The following is a 19190-nucleotide window of genomic DNA, read 5'->3' as shown; positions in this document are numbered from 1 at the left end:
TACAAAGCTTACTATTTGGACAGATGAGTTGGTAGGTGGGGGACGGTAATTGGCAAAAACCTCACACCCAGAAGTACAGTTGTTTTTGTGTACTACATTTCTTGAATTAACATGGGCAACCATTAGTCTCCTTCCTTATGAAATAAGTTCTATTTTGTCTAAGTTACTATGTATACAATGACGCAAATTTTAATAAATTTTAGTCCATATAATCTGCTGAAAGATTTTTAATAGGCTTTTCAGATTTCTCTCATATTATTACTGCACCATTTTAAAATAATGAGAAAGGACTAAAGCATTATTCATTTCACTGCAAAAAGTTTATTTTCTCAAAGTTGCTACTTTTCAAAAATTCAGGCATGGGTTGTGGGCTTTGCTAGCTGGCAAGCATTTATTGCCTGATCTGAGTTGCCCTCAAGAAGGTGATGGTGAGCTGGCTTCTTAAACCGTTGCAGTCCACATGCTGTAGGGTTGACCAAAATATCCTTAGGGGGAGAATTTCAGATTCAAGAATCTGATTTTTTTTTTTAAAAATCAAAGTGGTATCCAGTTGTCTTCTGCCATCATTATCACTTTTATAAATGTATTGTAATCTGTCTACAGATGTAAGCACCAATGTCAGAACCATAATTCCCTCATCTGCTCAGAAATCCAGCATTTGTTACTGCTCGTTCTCCACTTCTCCGAATCCACTTCCAAAAGTTAGTGCTCTGATCAGAAATTCATCTCAAATTTAGCAAATTTCAAACTGTGCTAAACTAACTTTATGCTCAGTCAAAGCTTAAGATTCAAATTCTAAATTATCCAGACTATACTTGATAAATAAGTGAATTAGCTGGTTTGGTTTGAAACGTAGTATCAGCCAAGTTGGATTCATTAAATAAAAAAAACTGAAGAATTCATATCATTAGTTTAGTTTTATTGCATTAAATTTAGTGCATACACTATACAGACTATGAAAACCACATACCTTGTCATCAGCAGGACATTTGTACAAGTTTTGGAAAGTTGTATTGATGTTCTTGCAAAATCTGGGCGCAAACACATCCTTTTCTGGACCAAACTGATGACGAGACTGACGCACAATTGAGTCGATAACATACAGCCCTGGGACTTTGTATTCTGGTTTACACTGTGGATATATATTTAAATACAAATAAAGCACTTCAATAAGATAACGTCCAATTTACTTTGGAATATTATAGCTATATACAAAACCAATCTATATACTGGGAAAATGTCAGGAATGGCATGTTGTGGGTTTTAAGTCCAAGACTCTCCACATAGCGCGTTATGAATTTTGTTTGTGCCATTCAAGTTAGCTGCTAACTGAATTTGAGTACGTTCCTAGATACAGTAAAAATCAAAAGCAATTTCAGCACAGATTTCTATTAGCATCCTAAATGTAGAAAACTCTTCTCTTGGCTAGAGAATTTTTAAGGGGGAGAAAAACTCATTAAACCTAAGAATATTAACACTTCAAAGCAAATGTATAGAAAAACTAGATTAAATTGAAGAGCTTTAAAAATAAAAGTCTTTCTAGTTTTCAGCATGGAAAGCCAAACATATCCCTCAGTGCTGCTGCTGGTCATTTCATTTTGTTCTCACATAGGAAATATTTCCAAATATTAAGATTATACCATAGCAACTAGGTGTCATTTCTTTGTAACAATATTTTGTTTTCAGCATCTGCAACGTTTCTACACTATTAAGTGCTACACTCCCATCTCAAAATTTTACAGTTTTGTGATCAGAAGCTCATTGAAATGACAATAATTTCAATAATAATGATTGGCAGCACAGAGACTGATAATCCAGTAATAATAGGTTGCAGCATAACAGAAAAACTAGAAAAGGAAGACGGTGCTTATCTTTGGGAACTAAGCATATATTTTGGGGTTACTCAACGAACAAAAATAATGTTAATTTTGGACAATTAAATGAAGGAAAACAATTTTGATAAAGTTTATCAATTTTAAAAAGTCTATATAAAACATGTCTACGTTTGAAGAACAATAAAGGAATAGAACATTATTATTTTAAAATAAATCATTCAATGAATAATTGTAGATATTTCATGGCATTCTCCAGAGTTTATCACAGAGCGTTTCTGAATATACAGCATGCATATAATTAGTTTTGATGCTCACCATCTACAAATTTATTTTCTCGTGTGTTCTTCCACCCCTTTCTTCTCTTTTTAGTGGACTTATTTCATTGTCCTAACTATTTAGGTTCATACTCATGCTTTGCACTTACATTTTATACAATAAATCATTCACCATGCAGTGATATTTCTGCACTGCAACAACTTTGTGATTCAGTGAATTGTAAATGGACTGAAAAAAACTTTTGAAAAAGAACTTAAAAAGGACTTGGAACAACAGGGAGGCCAAATTGCAACGTGATATTTATGTTGCAACCTTAACATAAAAAATATTATGCTGCGTCCCAGAAGCATGATATTATAAAGAATGGCATACCAAGCTACAGAAGAAATATTAGTTAAAGAGGTAAGTTTTATGCAGCATCTCAAAGACAAGAATTAAAGTACAGTGGCAAATAGATGTAGGGAGACTAGTTCAGAGTTTATGGTTGAGGCAACCAAATGTACAGCCACCAATGAAAGAGTGACTAAAATCAGGGCTGCTCAAGAAGTTTGATAAAGAGGAGAAACAAAATCAAGATGTTGTTTGACTGGGGCCAATGTACGTCAGCAGGGGGCGATGGTGAACAGGACTTGTTGCAAGTTAAGAAATGGGCAATTTTGGATTATCTCAGGTTTACAGACTTGTGGGATACCAACAAGGAGTACTTTGGAATTCAAGCTAGCAAACAAAGACATGAATGAGGATTCCAGTGGAAGATGAATTGAGACTAAGTAAAAAAAACAGAATTTAAAAAATCAAAAGTCAATAACATTCTGGACTGCTTAAGTGCCACAGCTGCACTTAGATGCTGAACAAAACGTAACTACAGGTCAGGAAAATAAAGTTGCAAGCTTCACATGAGTGAATTTCTCATGCCTTCAAGACCAAAAAGCTCCAGGCAGCAAACATATAAAACTAGAAAATAATGTTAGGTAAAATTTACATTTTAAGGCTTGCTTTAAAGAACTTGCAATTTTATTCTTTTATTATATTATTATGACTCCATCTTTCATTAGCTGTAAAGTAATGGAGAAGTCCTGAGGTAGTAATGTACTTTTCAAGTATAGCCTATATTGTAATGCAGGATATGTAGCAGAATTCTCTATTCCTGAGATGCTGCCTGGCCTGCTGTGCTTTGACCAGCAACACATTTGCAGCTGTGATCTCCAGCATCTGCAGACCTCATTTTTTACTCCAGGATATGTAGCAGCCAATTTGAGAAAAGAGAGGGATTTTGGAAAAACACTGACTCTGGAGAATACTTCTCTTGTTCAAAATATTAGATTAGATTACTTACTTACTGTGTGGAAACAAGCCCTTCGGCCCAATAAGTTCACACCGACCCTCCAAAGAGCAACCCATCTAAACCCATTCCCCTACACTTACCCCCTCAATGTGCAAACACCACACAGACAGTTGCCTGAGGTGGGAATTGAACCCAGGTCTCTAGTGTTGTGAGGCAGCAGTGCTAACCACTGTGCCACCATGGCGCCCAAAATATTTTGAGATTTTTTTTCATAAATACAAATAAGTTATTTATGAGGCCATACTTACCAATCCAGTCAGAGATACAAGCGATGTTGTTGGTCAAAACTGAACTTTCCAAACTAGTTACTTACAAGATTTTTCTGATCATTATTTTAACATATAGCTACAACTACTTTGTATATTTGTGCCTGAATAATGTGACGCGTAACATATTTCCGCATGTGACAGTGAAACTAAGAGTGAGACCTATATTTTGAGCCATAAGTCAAACATTGAAACAGATAAAGATGCTATACTTTTCTAATTCAGATTTCTTCAACCTGATACAATGTATAGTGGTTCTGCTCAATTTGTTGCAAAATATATGGCTGCAAAGGGACAGAATGCACGTCAACATTAAAAAGGATTTGTCCAGAGAGAAAGCAAATTTCTTGATTGCTTTCTAAATGATACACATATTTGCTTTATCACCTCCAGCTAAGTCGTACCAATATTATATAAATGCATACAGATCACTGGTAGAGAGGAACTCATTTCCTACTGAGCAAAGCACAAGAAATGTGTTTTTTACAACATTTATTTCCTTTCTTAAATAAAGTTGCAATGGTACCCTGAAGAATGTTGCAAATTCATCAATATGATTCCAAATTTCAAAGTTTACAAACCTTTCACAAGTTACCAGTGGCTAAGTTCAGAATCAAAATTACTATCATTCATATAAACAGAACAAAAAGATGTAATTCTGTAACAATTTAAAGTCCATAATGGTACATTCCTAATCATACGTCTGCACCAAGTGTGTTTGCAATTGTACTCTTTTCCAAAATTTTAAAATGGATTTTATGACTTTGAAACCAAGTTTAATCTGCAGGCCCTGGTCCAATGATTCATTGGTCTCTCACCAAATAATCTCAGGTCTCCAATCTTCCCATGTGGTGCACTATGGGAGATCCATAAATAAGACCTAAACCATAAGATACCAGATCTCCATTTTTTCTGTAACTGTATCTGCCCATTGTGTGTTCACCATGTTAACGAGCTAGGACACTGTACAGGTTTCACAAACATATCGTAAGAAAAAGTTCTCTTGTACTGTTTTGAGAAATAATTTCATCCTAACAACGTCAGAGAATATCTGTTCTCTGCCATATTTATTGGAACTGGACAGGCGATGCACTAATGAGATACTCAGAACTTGTTATGAATTACTAAAATATCTAAATTATGTGACAAGCAGTACTATAATCTAAATACTTTGAGGCTGGAGACTTCAACAAGGGCATTTTTACAACTATTTCTAACACACTCCCACAACCCAAAGATATGAGGTTAGGTGAACTGACCATGCTAAATTGCTCATAGTGTTCAGGGATGTGTGCATTAGTCAGGGTGAAATGTAGAGGTTATATGGGAATGGGTCTGGGTGGGTTACTCTTCAGAGGGTCAGTGTGAACTTGTTGGGCTGTAGGAATCCTAATTCTAATACATCCTTATTCAACAGAAAAAGATTATAATTTTTTTAAGCTATCATGATTATAACCTAATTCCATTTAGATGTGACATTCCATATTGGTGCCCTAATGACTTTTATTTTGGGAGGGGAAGGGTGATTGGATGGGTTTTTTTTTGGTTATTGCTTGCTGTCAATTAAATTCAAAGTTCAAGCAATTCAATAATCACACATTTATCTTATAAAACCTTCACATTTTAAATTCTTCACAGGAGCATTGTGAAGCAAAATATTGGGGGAAGATATTCAAAAGCTTGGCCAAAATAATAGATTTTACTGAGCTCTTGGAGGAAGAAACATGTTTAGAAACAGAGAGATTTACAGAGCGAACTCAGTTTAGGGCTTTGGCAGTTGTCAGTGTGGCCATCTTAGGCGCAGTAATAATAATAAGGGATGGTCTAGAGATGTGAATTAGATGAAAGCATATATTTTAGACGGTTGTGGGGTTTGACAAGATTTAACAGATAGGGAGAGGGGAGACTATACAGGAGTTTGATTACAAGGACGAGAATTTTTCAATTGAGGCATTGTTATGTTTGGTAAGTGAGCACCATGATGATAAGTGAATAAGACTTGGTGTAAGAAAAAATTCAAAACCGCAAAGTTTTGGATGACTTCAGGTCTATGGAGGGTAGAATGTGGGACGCCAACCAGGAATGCATGAAATAGTCAAGTTTAGAAGCCATAAAGGCATAAACGAAAATTTCAGCAAAGATAAACTGAAGGACAGACAGATTTGAATGACATCATGCATGCGAAAAGGCAGTGATGTGAATATGTGTTAGAATCTCATTTTAAGATCAAATATGATATTAGAACTGAAAACAGCCTGAGCAGTGATGGGGCAATAAATTTCAAAATGAGTCAGTGTCTGATTGATGATTCAAGTTAGGAACAGGTTATTAAATAAAGAGAAGTCAAGACTATAGAGCAGATTGGTAATTTTGTGACAAAGACAAGTAGAGTGAGATGGGAAGGAATAGAGAATACTTCACTGAAATCAGGGAATGTTGTTGTTTATCTGGACTTTCAGAAGGCCTTTGAAAAAATGCTGCAAAGAGGCTGCTGAGAAAGATATGGGCTCATGATATTACAGGCAACGTACTAGCATGGATAAGAGACTGGCTATCTGGAAGAAGGCAGAGAGTGGGGATAAAAGGGTCCTAACTCAGGATTGAAGCAGGTGACTAATGCTGTTCTACAAGGATCAATGTTGGGACTACAACTTTTTACTTTATACATTAATGATCCGGAAGAAGGAACGGAGGGCATTCTGGCTAGGTTTGCAAATGATATAAAGATGGGTGGAGAGGCAGGTAGTATTGAGGCTACAGGGAGACTGCAGGAAGATTGAGACAGGTTAGGAGAGTGGGAAAAGAAGTGGCAGATGGAGTACAACATGGAATGTGCGAGGTCATGCACTTTGGTAAGAAGAATAGAGGCAAGGATGATTTTCTAATTGGGGAGGAAATTCAGAAATCTGAAGTGCAAAGGAGTTCTTGTCCAGGTTTCTCAAGGTAAACTTGTAGGTTGAGCCAGTAGTTAGGAAAGCAAATACAATGTTGTCATTCTTTTCAAGGGGACTAGAATATAAAAGCATGGATGTACATCTGGAGCTTTATAAGGCTCTGGTTGGACCTTTAGAGTACTGAGAGCAATTTTGAGCCCCATACCTCAGGAAGGATGTATTGGCCCTGGAATGGGTCCTGAGGAGGTTCACAACAATGATCCCAGGAATGAAAGACATAACATATGAGGAATGTTTGAGGACTCTGGGATTACACTCGCTAAAGTTTAAAATGGTGAGAGAGGGATCTGATTGAAATACTGAACGACCCGGGCAGAGCCGATGTTGGGAAGATGTTTCCACTAGCAGGAGAGACAAGGACCTGAGGGCACAGCTTAGAGTAAAGGGAAGACCTTTTAGAATGGAAATAAGGAGAAACGTCTGTAGCCAGAGAGTGGTGAATCTATGGAACTCATTGTCACAGAAGGTTGTGGAGGCCAGGTCACTGAGTATATTTAAAACAGAGATAGATAGTTTCTTGATTGCCAAGGGGATCAAACGTTACGGGGAGAAAGTAGGAAAATGGGGTTGAGAAATGAATCAGGCATGATTGAATGGCAGAGCAGACTTGATGGGCCAAATAGCCTAATTTCTGCTCCTATGTCTTATGGTCTAAAAGCAAAATATTAAAATAAATCCTTTCAGCTGAATGAGCAAATCATTTGCAACAAGATACAGAGATTGAGTTCAAGAGCCATGAGGTTATGCTGCAGCTCTACAGTGCCCAGGTTAGGCCACATTTATAATACAGTATTTAATTCTGGTTGCCTCATTATGGGAAGGATGTGGAAGTTTTAGAGAGGGTGCAGAGGAGATTTACTAGGATGCTGCCTGGATTGGAAGGAATGGCTTATGAAGAAAGGTTGAGGGAGCTAGGGCTTTTCTCATTGCAGTGAAGAAGGATGAGAGGTGACTTGGTAGAGGTATACAAAATGTTGACAGGCATAGATAGGGTGGATAGCCAGAGTCGTTTTCCCAATGGTGGAAATGTCTATCATGTGGGGGCATAAATTTAAGGTAATTAATTGAAGGAAGGTTTAGGGGAGATGTCAGAGGTAGTTCTTTACACAGAGTGGTGGGTGCGTGAAATGCACTGCTAGCAGTCATAGTAGCCAGATACATTATTAGGGACATTTAAGTGACTCTTGGATAAGCACATGGAATATGTTAAAATAAAAGGCATAGTCTGATCTTATAGTAGGATAAAAGGCCAGAACTACAGCGAGGGTAGAAGGGCCTGTCCTGTGCTATACTGTAATATGTTCTATGGACTTAACCACCAAGATACTCAATATTTGGAAAAACAGAAAACAGAAATGTACCGGGGCGGGGGGGGGACAGAGAGGGGAGTAGGGAGACATGGGAGGGAAGACATAGTGTGGAAAGAAGGAAGCAGCAGGAGGGGGAAGGGAAGAGGTCGGGCGGGAGGGGGAAGGGAAGAGGTCGGGCATGAGGGGGAAGGGAAGAGGTCGGAAGTTGGAAAGGGGTGGGGTGGGGTGGGAATTTCTTTTGCTACAATTTTTAGTATTTTGCTTGATACTTCCTCACAAATTTTCTTGGATTTTGTCTGCAACTCGTGTTACTGTGTCCATTTCTTGTTCCTCATAATTCTCCAATCAATAGGCTCATTTGCATTCATGAAAGAGCCTTTTTTTAAAAACTTTACCCGATGTATGCCACCACCCAAAGGGTATGCTTAAAAGACCTCAACGATGTAACCACATTATTACCAGCCACTCCTCAAATCTCTCCTCTATGGTATCTTGACCTATCACTTCTGTTTGTCCCTTGTAAAACTGATTTGCATCTATCATCTGCAAATGATTTATCATCATTCACAATAGCCGGGTTTCATTCTTGTTTGCTGATTTTATCCGTTTCCTATTATGCTAGTGCAAGTTGTTGCTAATTTAGAAATAGGATTGATGTAATGATGGGCAAACAGATTCACAAAATTTCTATTTACTGCACATTTAATGCACGGTGGGCGGCACGGTGGACAGTGGTTAGCACTGCTGCCTCACAGCGCCTGTAGACCCGGGTTCAATTCCCGACTCAGGCGACTGACTGTGTGGAGTTTGCACGTTCTCCCCGTGTCTGCGTGGGTTTCCTCCGGGTGCTCCGGTTTCCTCCCACAGTCCAAAGATGTGCGGTTCAGGTGAATTGGCCAAGCTAAATTGCCCGTAGTGTTAGGTAAGGGGTAAATGTAGGGGTATGGGTGGGTTGCGCTTCGGCGGGTCGGTGTGGACTTGTTGGGCCGAAGGGCCTGTTTCCACACTGTAGATTAGATTAGATTAGATTAGACTTAGTGTGGAAACAGGCCCTTCGGCCCAACAAGTCCACACCGACCCGCCGAAGCGCAACCCACCCATACCCCTACATTTACCCCTTACCTAACACTACGGGCAATTTAGCTTGGCCAATTCACCTGACCCGCACATCTTTGGACTGTGGGAGGAAACCGGAGCACCCGGAGGAAACCCACGCAGACACGGGGAGAACGTACAAACTCCACACAGTCAGTCGCCTGAGTCGGGAATTGAACCCGGGTCTACAGGCGCTGTGAGGCAGCAGTGCTAACCACTGTGCCACCGTGCCGCCCATAAAAAGTCTAATCTAATCTAATCTAATCTAATGCTGCTTCACAAAGAGACAGTTACGTAATCACAGGCAATCAAGTAACCATGACAAACCTTCTTAATGTATTAAATAGTATCTTATATTAATTAAAATAAAAGAAAAGCATTCTTAACTCTTATCATGCAAAGGCTTGTACCATCATTTTTAGATTGTTATTCTAAAACATAGATACTTCAAAGTACATTGAAATAATAGACACATTACAGATAAGAATGCATAGAACACTGTGCCAAGGACTTAAGATACACAAACACAAGCCACACAAATGCAATTGCAGTAAGCTTGCACACATTTATATTTAATCACATGCATATTTAAAGTTAATGCATAAAGTAGGGGCAAATCAAGACTGAGCTGAAAGTCTTCAGAGCCCCAGGAGGCCGAGAGGCAGAGATGCCGCGCATATTTAAGGTGAAATAGGCAGGTTTTGATCAGGAGGAGAATAAAGGGTTCAGGGAAAAATGCAAGGCATGAAGATTAGCCATGATCCTACTAAATGATGGAACAGGCTCAAGGGACCGAACTGCCTACTCCTGTTCCTATTACTTATGGTGTCACTCTCACACAACACACACAACACACAGAGCTACACCAACAGAGAAAATTATTTAATGGGCAGGTTGATTTAAATGCAAGCCAACAATGATGCGGCAATCTCCTTGATACATGCCATTGGTTTTACTGAGGGATTTTGCCTTTTTGTTTTCCAAAGTAGCACATGTGAAAAAAGGCATGGAATTTTAAAAACTATACCCAGAACAGAACTAAAATGGGACAGGTCATTAAGGAGGTATGGTGTAGTGTAAAACTAAAATAAATGCATACGAAAATGCAAAAATCCAAAAGCACAGATTACACAATTGGGATCAAAAGACGACAGTAAAAGTTTCAATCAGGGATAAAAAAAATAAATATTTAGTGATAAGATCAGGTCAGAGGCTGAGAGCATTGTGGCAAGTAACACACTTCTTCAGTTCCCAAAATCTCTTCCACCAGCTACAAAGTACAAATCAGAAATGCAATGGAATATGCTCCATTTGTCAGGATGAATGCAGTTCCAGCAATATCCAAGAAGTCCCACAACATCTCAAAAAACGCAGCTCACTTGACTGTACCCATCCAGCACCACACATAGCTAAGTAGTGTGCACCATCAACAAGATGCATTGTAGCAACTCACCAAGTGTTTAAGGTTTTAGTGAAGGTCTGTAGCTCAGGTTGTTGAAGTTGTTAGTAGTCTATCATCAGTAACTTGTCACTATGATCTGCCCAGAATGTTTATGGTTCAGCCTGTTGTTCTATCAATACAAAACTAGCAATGGAAACACTGGCAACACTTCTAACAAACAGACAATAAAACTATCAGCAAAGATAATATTCTGAAACTACTGGACCTATGCCTGACCATACACTTTGTTTTTAACAATCAGGTACACAAACAAATCAATGGGACACCCAAAGGCTCACCCATGTCTGGGTTCATTGCTGAAGCAGTAATGTAATGAGTAGGAAGCATAGCCCTTTCCCAGATCCAGCCCAAACTATGATCAGATACGTGGACAATACCTTTGTTATCATTAAATGGCCCAAGCTGAAAAGCAGACACCAACTCCATCAATAGCAAGTTCACCAGAGAAGAAGAGAACAAAAATCAACTTGCGTTCTTAGGCATACTGGTTGAATGAATGAACCATGGTGAATTCCTTACCAGGGTGTGCAGAAAGGTTACACATACAGACCAGATCCTCAGTTACAACAGTAACCAATGCAGCATCCATAAACAGAGCTATGTCAATACCCTGTTTAAACAAGCCATAACATACTGTAATAACACAGAACTCTGCAAAAAAGAGAACACCTATACAAAGTCTTTACCAATAATGGGTACCCTATCAGCTTCATTTGTCGATGCCTGACATACAAACAGCACAAAAAGACACTGTTCCCCCAACACACTAACCACCCTGCCCTACAATACAAATGTCTCAGAACTAACAACAAGACTTCTACGTCCTCTGGGAATACTGACAGCATACAAACCAACAGCCATACTACTATCCAGGAGAAAAGACCCCATACCCACAACATGCAAGACAAATGTGATATATAAAATATCTTGCAGCAACTGCGAGAAACATTACATAGAACAAACAAGCTGGAAACATGAGCAAGAGCTTACAAACAAAATGACACAACTAGTCCTCCCTCATATCAAAACACACTGACAATGAAGGACATTAATTCAACTGGAATAGCATTACATTACTGGGACAGGCTAAACAAAGAGTAAAAAGTGAGGTCTGCAGATGCTGGAGATCAGAGCTGAAAATGTGTTGCTGGTTAAAGCGCAGCAGGTCAGGCAGCATCCAAGGAACAAGAAATTCGACATTTCGGGCATTTCCTGATGAAGGGCTTTTGCCCGAAACGTCGAATTTCCTGTTCCTTGGATGCTGCCTGACCTGCTGCGCTTTAACCAGCAACACATTTTCAGCACAGGCTAAACAAAGGCAAGCTCAAGAATTTCTGAAGGTTCGGTATTCATCCTTGGTTCCATAAACAAACATGCTAAATAGACCCTATCTACAGACCACTACAGTACAAAACAGGAATTAGAACGATCCACCACAACAGACAGATTCCTGATGAAAGCTTTTGCCCAAAACGTCGATTTCGCTGCACTTTGGATGCTGACTGAACTGCTGTGCTCTTCCAGCACCACTAATCCAGAATCTGGTTTCCAGCATCTGCAGTCATTGTTTTTATCAGATCCATATAAGTTCAGGGCAGATCACAACGACAGCACTTCATCCAGAAGTTATATAGCACTGAAGATGTCACTTAGGAGGGAGATAAAATGTTTCCAATAAAATCCATCAGCACGGCAAACCGAACAACAACTTCAACATGTTTTTGACAACATCTTCTAAGCTTCTAATCTCCAGCATTTAAACAGACAACGGCAATGCGAACGCCACCTCCTGCAGGTTCCCTCTAAGCCATACACCATCTGAACGTGAAATTACAATTGTCATTCCTGCACCAGCGCAGGATGAAAATACTTGAATCCCTAATATGACTATGGATGAACCCACACCACATGACTGGAGCAATTCAAAAAAACAAAGCTGCAGATGTAGATTAATTGAAGGGCAAAATTGCAAGAACTAGTTTTAAGGGTAGGCATACTAAAGGTGAGAAACACTTCTGATCGAAAAAGTCTAGGAGATGCATAAAATTAAAATAACAAACAGGTTGAAACAATAGAAAGGTTAATAGAATGCTATGTCTTACAAAACCACACCTAAACAACTATCAGCAATTCTGAACAACACACGTTGAGGAGGACATACTGATTATGGTGACAGTACTGTGCAGATTCACCTGAATAAACACCTGAACATATCTCTCTTGTGAACAGAGATTGGTGACTGTTACTCTAGTGATGGAGAGGGATAAGTGTGCACTACAGGGCAAGAGTTATAGCTGGGGGCAGGGAAATTATGAAGCGGTGAGGCATGACTTAGCATGCGTGGCTTGGAAAAGTAGGCTTCAAGGGAAAGGCGCAATCGATATGTGGAGCTTGTTCAAGGAACAACTACTGAGTGTCCTCGATACGTATGTACCTGTCAGGCAGGGAGGAAAGAGTCGTGTGAGGGAGCCGTGGTTTAATAAGGAATTGGAATCCCTTGTTAAAGAGGGCGGCCTATGTAAAGATGAGGCGTGAACGTTCAATTGGGGTGATTGAGAGTTATAAGGTAGCCAGGAAGGATCTAAAGAGAGAGCTAAGAGCAGCAAGGAGGGGACATGAAAAGTCCTTGGTTGATAGGATTAGGGAAAGGAACAGGACATTGTGGCCGATGTGAATATTGAGTCACAATTAATTAGAATGGATGGCTTTGAGATATGTAGGGAAGAGGTGTTGGAAATTCTGGAAAGGGTGAATGTAGATAAGTCCCCTGGGCCTGATGGCATTTATCTTAAGATTCTCTGGGAAGCAAGGGAGGAGATTGCAGAGCCATTGGCCTTGATTTTTATGTCCTCGTTGTCTACAGGAATAGTGCCAGAAGACTGGAGGATAGCAAATGTGGTTCCCTTGTTCAAGAAGGGGAGTAGGGATAACCCTAGTAACTATAGGCCGGTGAGTCTTACCTTTATTGTGGGCAAAGTCTTAGAGAGAATTGTAAGGGATAGGATTTATGAACAGCTGGATAGGAATAATGTGATCAAGGATAGTCAGCATGGTTTTGTGAAGGGCAGGTCGTGCCTCACAAACCTTATTGAATTCTTCGAGAAGGTGACTAAGGAGGTAGACCAGGGTAAAGCGGTTGATGTGGTGTATATGGATTTTAGTAAGGCGTTTGATAAGGTTCCCCATGGTAGGCTACTGCAAAAAATATGGAGGTATGGCATTGAGGGTGAGTTGGAGGTTTGGATTAGGAATTGGCTGGCTGGAAGAAGACAGAGAGTAGAAGTTGATGGTAAAGGTTCATCTTGGAGTGCAGTTACCAGCGGTATTCCGCAAGGATCTGTTTTGGGACCATTGCTGTTTGTCATTTTTATAAATGACCTGGAGGAGGGGCTAGAAGGTTGGGTGAGCAAGTTTGCGGATGATACGAAAGTCGGTGGAGTTGTTGACAGTGAGGAAGGATGTGACAGGTTACAGCAGGATATAGATAAGCTGCAGAGCTGGGCAGAAAGGTGGCAAATGGAGTTCAATGTAGCTAAGTGTGAAGTGATTCACTTTGGTAAGAGTAACAAGAAGATGGAGAACTGGGCTAATGGTCGGATACTTGGTAGTGTGGATGAGCAGAGGGATCTTGGTGTCCATGTACACAGATCTCTGAAAGTTGCCACCCAGGTAAATAGTGCTGTGAAGAAGGCATATGGTGTACTGGCTTTTATTGGTAGAGGAATTGAGTTCCGGAGTCCTGAGGTCATGTTGCAGCCACATCTGGAGTATTGTGTGCAGTTTTGGTGGCCATACTTTAGGAAGGATGTGGAGGCACTGGAACGGGTGCAGAGGAGGTTTACCAGGATGTTGCCTGCTTTGGTAGGAAGATCGTATGAGGAAAGGCTGAGGCACTTGGGGCTGTCTTCATTGGAGAAAAGGTTTAGGGGTGACTTGATAGAGGTATACAAGATGATTAGGGGTTTAGATAGGGTTGACCATGAGAACCTTTTTCCACGTATGGAGTCAGATATTACGAGGGGGCATAGTTTTAAATTAAGGGGTGGTAGATATAGGACAGACGTTAGGGGTAGATTCTTTCGTCAGCGAGTCGTGAGTTCATGGAATGCCCTGCCAGTAGCAGTGGTGGACTCTCCCTCTTTATGGGCATTTAAACGGGCATTGGATAGGCATAAGGAGGGAAGTGGGCTAGTGTAGGTTAGGTGGGCTTGGATTGGCGCAACATCGAGGGCTGAAGGGCCTGTACTGCGCTGTATTTTTCTATGTTCTATGTTCTATTACACAAACTAGGTGTAAACTCTGTGGTATTTAGAATTTTTTTGTGAGCAAATGATATCAAAAGATATGAGACAAGGCAAAAGTCCACCCTCATTTGCAGCCAAAACACACTACGTTTATATTAGTAATCAGTCTCAGTTTTCTTAGCCATGTATATGCATATTTTACTTCCTAGCATATTATAACTTAAGGGGAAGGGATCAAGCAGGTGATACAGGCTACTTCTTAATGTTTTTCACATGGACATGGCTAGATCTGTCAGTATTTGCTGCCCTGTGAAAGTGACAGTGGGCTTCTGACTTGAAATTTTACAGTCTATGTGGTGTAGTTACATCCACAGTCTGTTAAGGAAGGGAATTCCAGGGTTTAGATCAACAAAAAAAAACAATATTGTTCCAAGTCATGGTGGTATTTGATTTGCACGGGACTTTATAGATGGTGGCCTATATTTGTTGCCCATGTCCCATTAAGTGGTAGAAGTCAGCAGTTGCTGTTGAGGAATGTTGGTGAGTTGCTAGAGAATTTTATGGAAAGCACAAACTGAATTGGTATAGAGGAAGTGAATATTGAATATGCTGGATTGTTTGATGATTTAGCTGCTGTTTTGTCCTATATGGCATCAAACTTCTCAAGTGTTGTTGGAGCTGTACTCATACAGGTAGTTATGTATGGAGTAGCTCAGTATACTCCTCTCACGTCTTGCAGATGGTAAACAGGCATTACAAAGTCAACAGGTGAGCTATACCAAATGCTGGTGTGGCCACACTTGGAATATTGTGTACAGTTCTGGTCCCCGTATTTCGGGAAGGATGTGGAAGCATTGGAAAAGGTGCAGAGGAGATTTACCAGGATGTTGCCTGGTCTCGAGGGAAGGTCTTATGAGGAAAGGTTGAGAGACTTGAACCTGCTCTCATTGGAAAGAAGGCTTAGAGAGGATTTGATACAGACATACAAGATGATCAGAGGATTAGATAGAGTAGACAGTGAAAGTCTTTTTCATAGGATGATGATGTCAGTGTCTACGAGGGGCACAACTAAAAATTGAGTGATAGATTTAAGACAGATGTCAGAGGCAGGTTTCTTTACACATAGAATGGTAAGGATGTGGAATGCCCTACCTTCTAATGTAGTCAACTCAGCCACATTAGGGAGATTTAAACAATCCTTAGATAAGCACATGGATGATTTTGGGATAGTGTAGGGGGACGAGCTGAGAATAATTCACAGGTCTGCGCAACATCGAGGGTCGAAGGTCCTGATCTGTGCTGTATTGCTCTTCTACACACCACAGAATTCCCAGATTGTGACCTGCTCTTGTAGTCACACTATTTACAGTACGTGGCTGGTCCAGTTCTCTTTCTTGTCAATGTTAACAAGTAGAATGTTGATAGTGCGGGATTTAGTAATGGTTATAGCATTGAAAGTAGACAGTAGGTAGTTGAATTCTCTGTTGTAAGAGATGGTCATTGCTTGGTACTTTTCTGAAAATTACATTTCTGTCACATATCAGCCCAACCGTGGACACTGACCAGTTTTTGCCTCAGTTTAAGTCTTTGTGAATGGTGCTAAACATTGTGCATCCTCAGCAAAGATCCATATTTCTGATCTTTTGAGGCGAAGTTGGTTAAGTCTATTCTGGATAGTGGTGCAGGAAAAGCACAGCAGTTCAGGCAGCATTCAAGGAGCAGTAAAATCTACGTTTCAGGCAAAAGCTCTTCATCAGTAATACAGGCAGAGTGCCTGAAGGGTAGAGGGATAAATCATAGGAGGGCGGGGGTGGGGAGAAAGTAGCATAGAGTACAATAGGTGAGTGGGGGAGGGGATGAAGGTGATAGGTCAGAGAGGACGGTGCAGTGGATGGTTGGAAAAGATAGACAGGTAGGACAAGTCATGGGGACAGTGCTGAGCTGCAAGTTTGGAACTGGGGTGAGGTGAGGGAAGGGGAAAATGAGGAAACTGGTGAAGTCCACATTGATGCCCTGGGGTTGAAGTGTTCCGAGGCGGAAGATGAGACTTTCTTCTTCCAGGCTTTGGGTGGTGAGGGAGCAGCGGTGAAGGAGGCCCAGGACCTCCATGTCCTCGGCAGAGTGGGAGGTTGAAATGCTGGGCCACAGGGCAGTGTGGTCGATTGGTGCGGGTGTTCCAGAGATGTTCCCTAAAGAGCTCTGCCCTGAGGCGTCCAGTCTCCCCAATGTAGAGGAGACCACATCGGGAGCAACGGATACGATAAATGATATTAGTGGATGTGCAGGTAAAACTTTGATGGATGTGGAAGGCTCCTTTAGGGCCTTGGATGGAGGTGAGGGAGGGGGTGTGGACGCAGGTTTTGCAATTCCTGCGGTGGCAGGGGAAGGTGCCAGGATGGGAGGGTGGGTTGTAGGGGGGCGTGGACCTGACCAGGTAGTCATGGAGGGAACGGTCTTTGCAGAAGGCAGAAAGGGGTGGGGAGGGAAATATATCTCTGGCGGTGGGGTCCGTTTGGAGGTGGTGGAAATGTTGGCGGATGATTTGGTTTATGCGAAGGTTGATGGGATGGAAGGTGAGCACCATCTGTCCTTGTTACGGTTGGAGGGGTGGGATCTGAGGGCAGAGGTGTAGGATGTGGACGAGATGCGTTGGAGGGCATCTTTAACCACGTGGGAAGGGAAATTGCGGTCTAAAGAAGGAGGCCATCTGGTGTGTTCTGTGGTGGAACTGGTCCTCCAGGGAGCAGATACGGCGGAGACGGAAGAATTGGGAATACAGGATGGCATTTCTGAAGAGGTAGGGTGGGAAGAGGTGTAATCCAGATAGCTGTGGGAGTCGATGGGTTTGTAAAAAATGTCAGTGCCAAGTCGGTCATCATTAATGGAGATGGAGAGGTCCAAGAAAGGGAGGGAGGTGTCAGAGATGGTCCAGGTAAATTTAAAGGTCAGGGTGGAATGTGTTGGTGAAGTTGATGAATTGCTCAACCTCCTTGTTGGTGAAGTTGTCTAGGTCATTACGTGGAAAAAATACTGCAGTGATACCCTGGGACTGACATAACTGACCTTCAACAACTTATGTGCTTTATATTACACCAACCAGTTAAAAGTCAGTTCCTCCAAACTCACCTATGCCCTCCTCCCAATTCCGATTAGCTACAGTTTCATTAGGACTTCTTAGTGCCATTATTTGGGCAAATACAACTTAAAACAGTCATTCTCACCTCACCTATGGAGTTCAGTCCTTTTATACAAGTTTAGACCAAGTTGTAACGAGGTTAGGCCGAGTGGTCCTAAGGGAACCTAAAGTGAACATCAGGGAGCAGGTTACTTCTGAGATGTAATTTGAAAGCACTACTGATAACCCCTTTCATTAATTTGTTGACTTAATTTGGGCGGCACGGTGGCACAGTGGTTAGCACTGCTGCCTCACGGCGCCCGAGACCCGGGTTCAATTCCCGACTCAGGCGACAGACTGTGTGGAGTTTGCACATTCTCCCCGTGTCTGCGTGGGTTTCCTCCGGGTGCTCCTAAGGGGTAAATGTAGGGGTATGGGTGGGTTGTGCTTCGGCGGGTCGGTGTGGACTTGTTGGGTCGAAGGACCTGTTTCCACACTGTAAGTAATCTAATCTAATCTAAAGAATAGACTGATAAGTCAATAATTGCCTGGGTTAAAGTTTTGTGCCCTGAACATATCTGCGTAACTTTCCACACTGTCGGGTTGATGCCAGTGTTGTAATTGAATTAGAACAGCTTGACTAGGAGAGAAGCCTCTTCCAGAGTTCAAATTTGCATTACTATTGTCAGATACTATAGCTTTTGCAGCATTCAATGTCTCCTGCTGTTTTGGGACATCCCAGAGAACTGAATTGGCTGAAGACTGCTATCTGAAATACTGGGGACTTCAGAAGGAGGTGAAAATGTTTTGAAAACATGCCTATTTAAGACATGCCTATTGCTGCACTGGATGACCCCAGCTACCTGATGAAGGAGCAGCGCGCCAAAAGCTAGTGCTTCCAAATAAACCTGTTGGACTATAACCTGGTATTGTGAGATTTTTAACTGGATGACTGACATTGATTCTTTAAAATAACAGACACCCAAGCCAGTACTTCACTTCTACACTCGGTATAGAATTAACCAGTTTTTGGGAGTCTTTTTCAAGGTTTCAGAAATCAACTTACACATAGTAACATCTACAGTATCAATGGCTGAGAATTTCTGATATTTTGTCATGCTAAGTCAGCGAGGACTGATATATGCTGGAGATCAGAGTTGAGAGTATGATGTTGGAAAATCACAGCAGGTCCTCGGATGCCGCCTGACCTGCTCTGCTTTTCTAGCACCACACTCTAGATTCTAAGTCAGCGGTCAAGATCAGGGGAGAACCTTGAATGCATGCCAAG

At 41.2% G+C, this 19190-nt stretch overlaps 1 protein-coding gene across 2 annotated transcripts in view; it reads right to left on the bottom strand.

The window, feature by feature from the left end:
• scaf8 (SR-related CTD-associated factor 8) overlaps positions 1 to 19190 on the bottom strand; it is a 136123-nt gene that overhangs the window by 61478 nt on the left and 55455 nt on the right. Inside the window, exon 4 of one of the 2 annotated variants that reach the window (XM_060831571.1) lies at positions 971 to 1132. The exons of the other annotated variant lie outside the window; for it this stretch is intronic. Coding sequence (XP_060687554.1) covers positions 971 to 1132 — 162 coding nt within the window. The remainder of the gene's footprint in view (positions 1 to 970; positions 1133 to 19190) is intronic. 2 annotated transcript variants of the gene reach the window in all.

This window comes from Hemiscyllium ocellatum, chromosome 10, assembly GCF_020745735.1.
Source record: "Hemiscyllium ocellatum isolate sHemOce1 chromosome 10, sHemOce1.pat.X.cur, whole genome shotgun sequence".
Classification (NCBI taxonomy): domain Eukaryota; kingdom Metazoa; phylum Chordata; class Chondrichthyes; order Orectolobiformes; family Hemiscylliidae; genus Hemiscyllium; species Hemiscyllium ocellatum.
The sequence above is the reverse complement of the archived record's forward strand: the minus strand, read 5'-3'. Positions and strand labels throughout refer to the sequence as shown.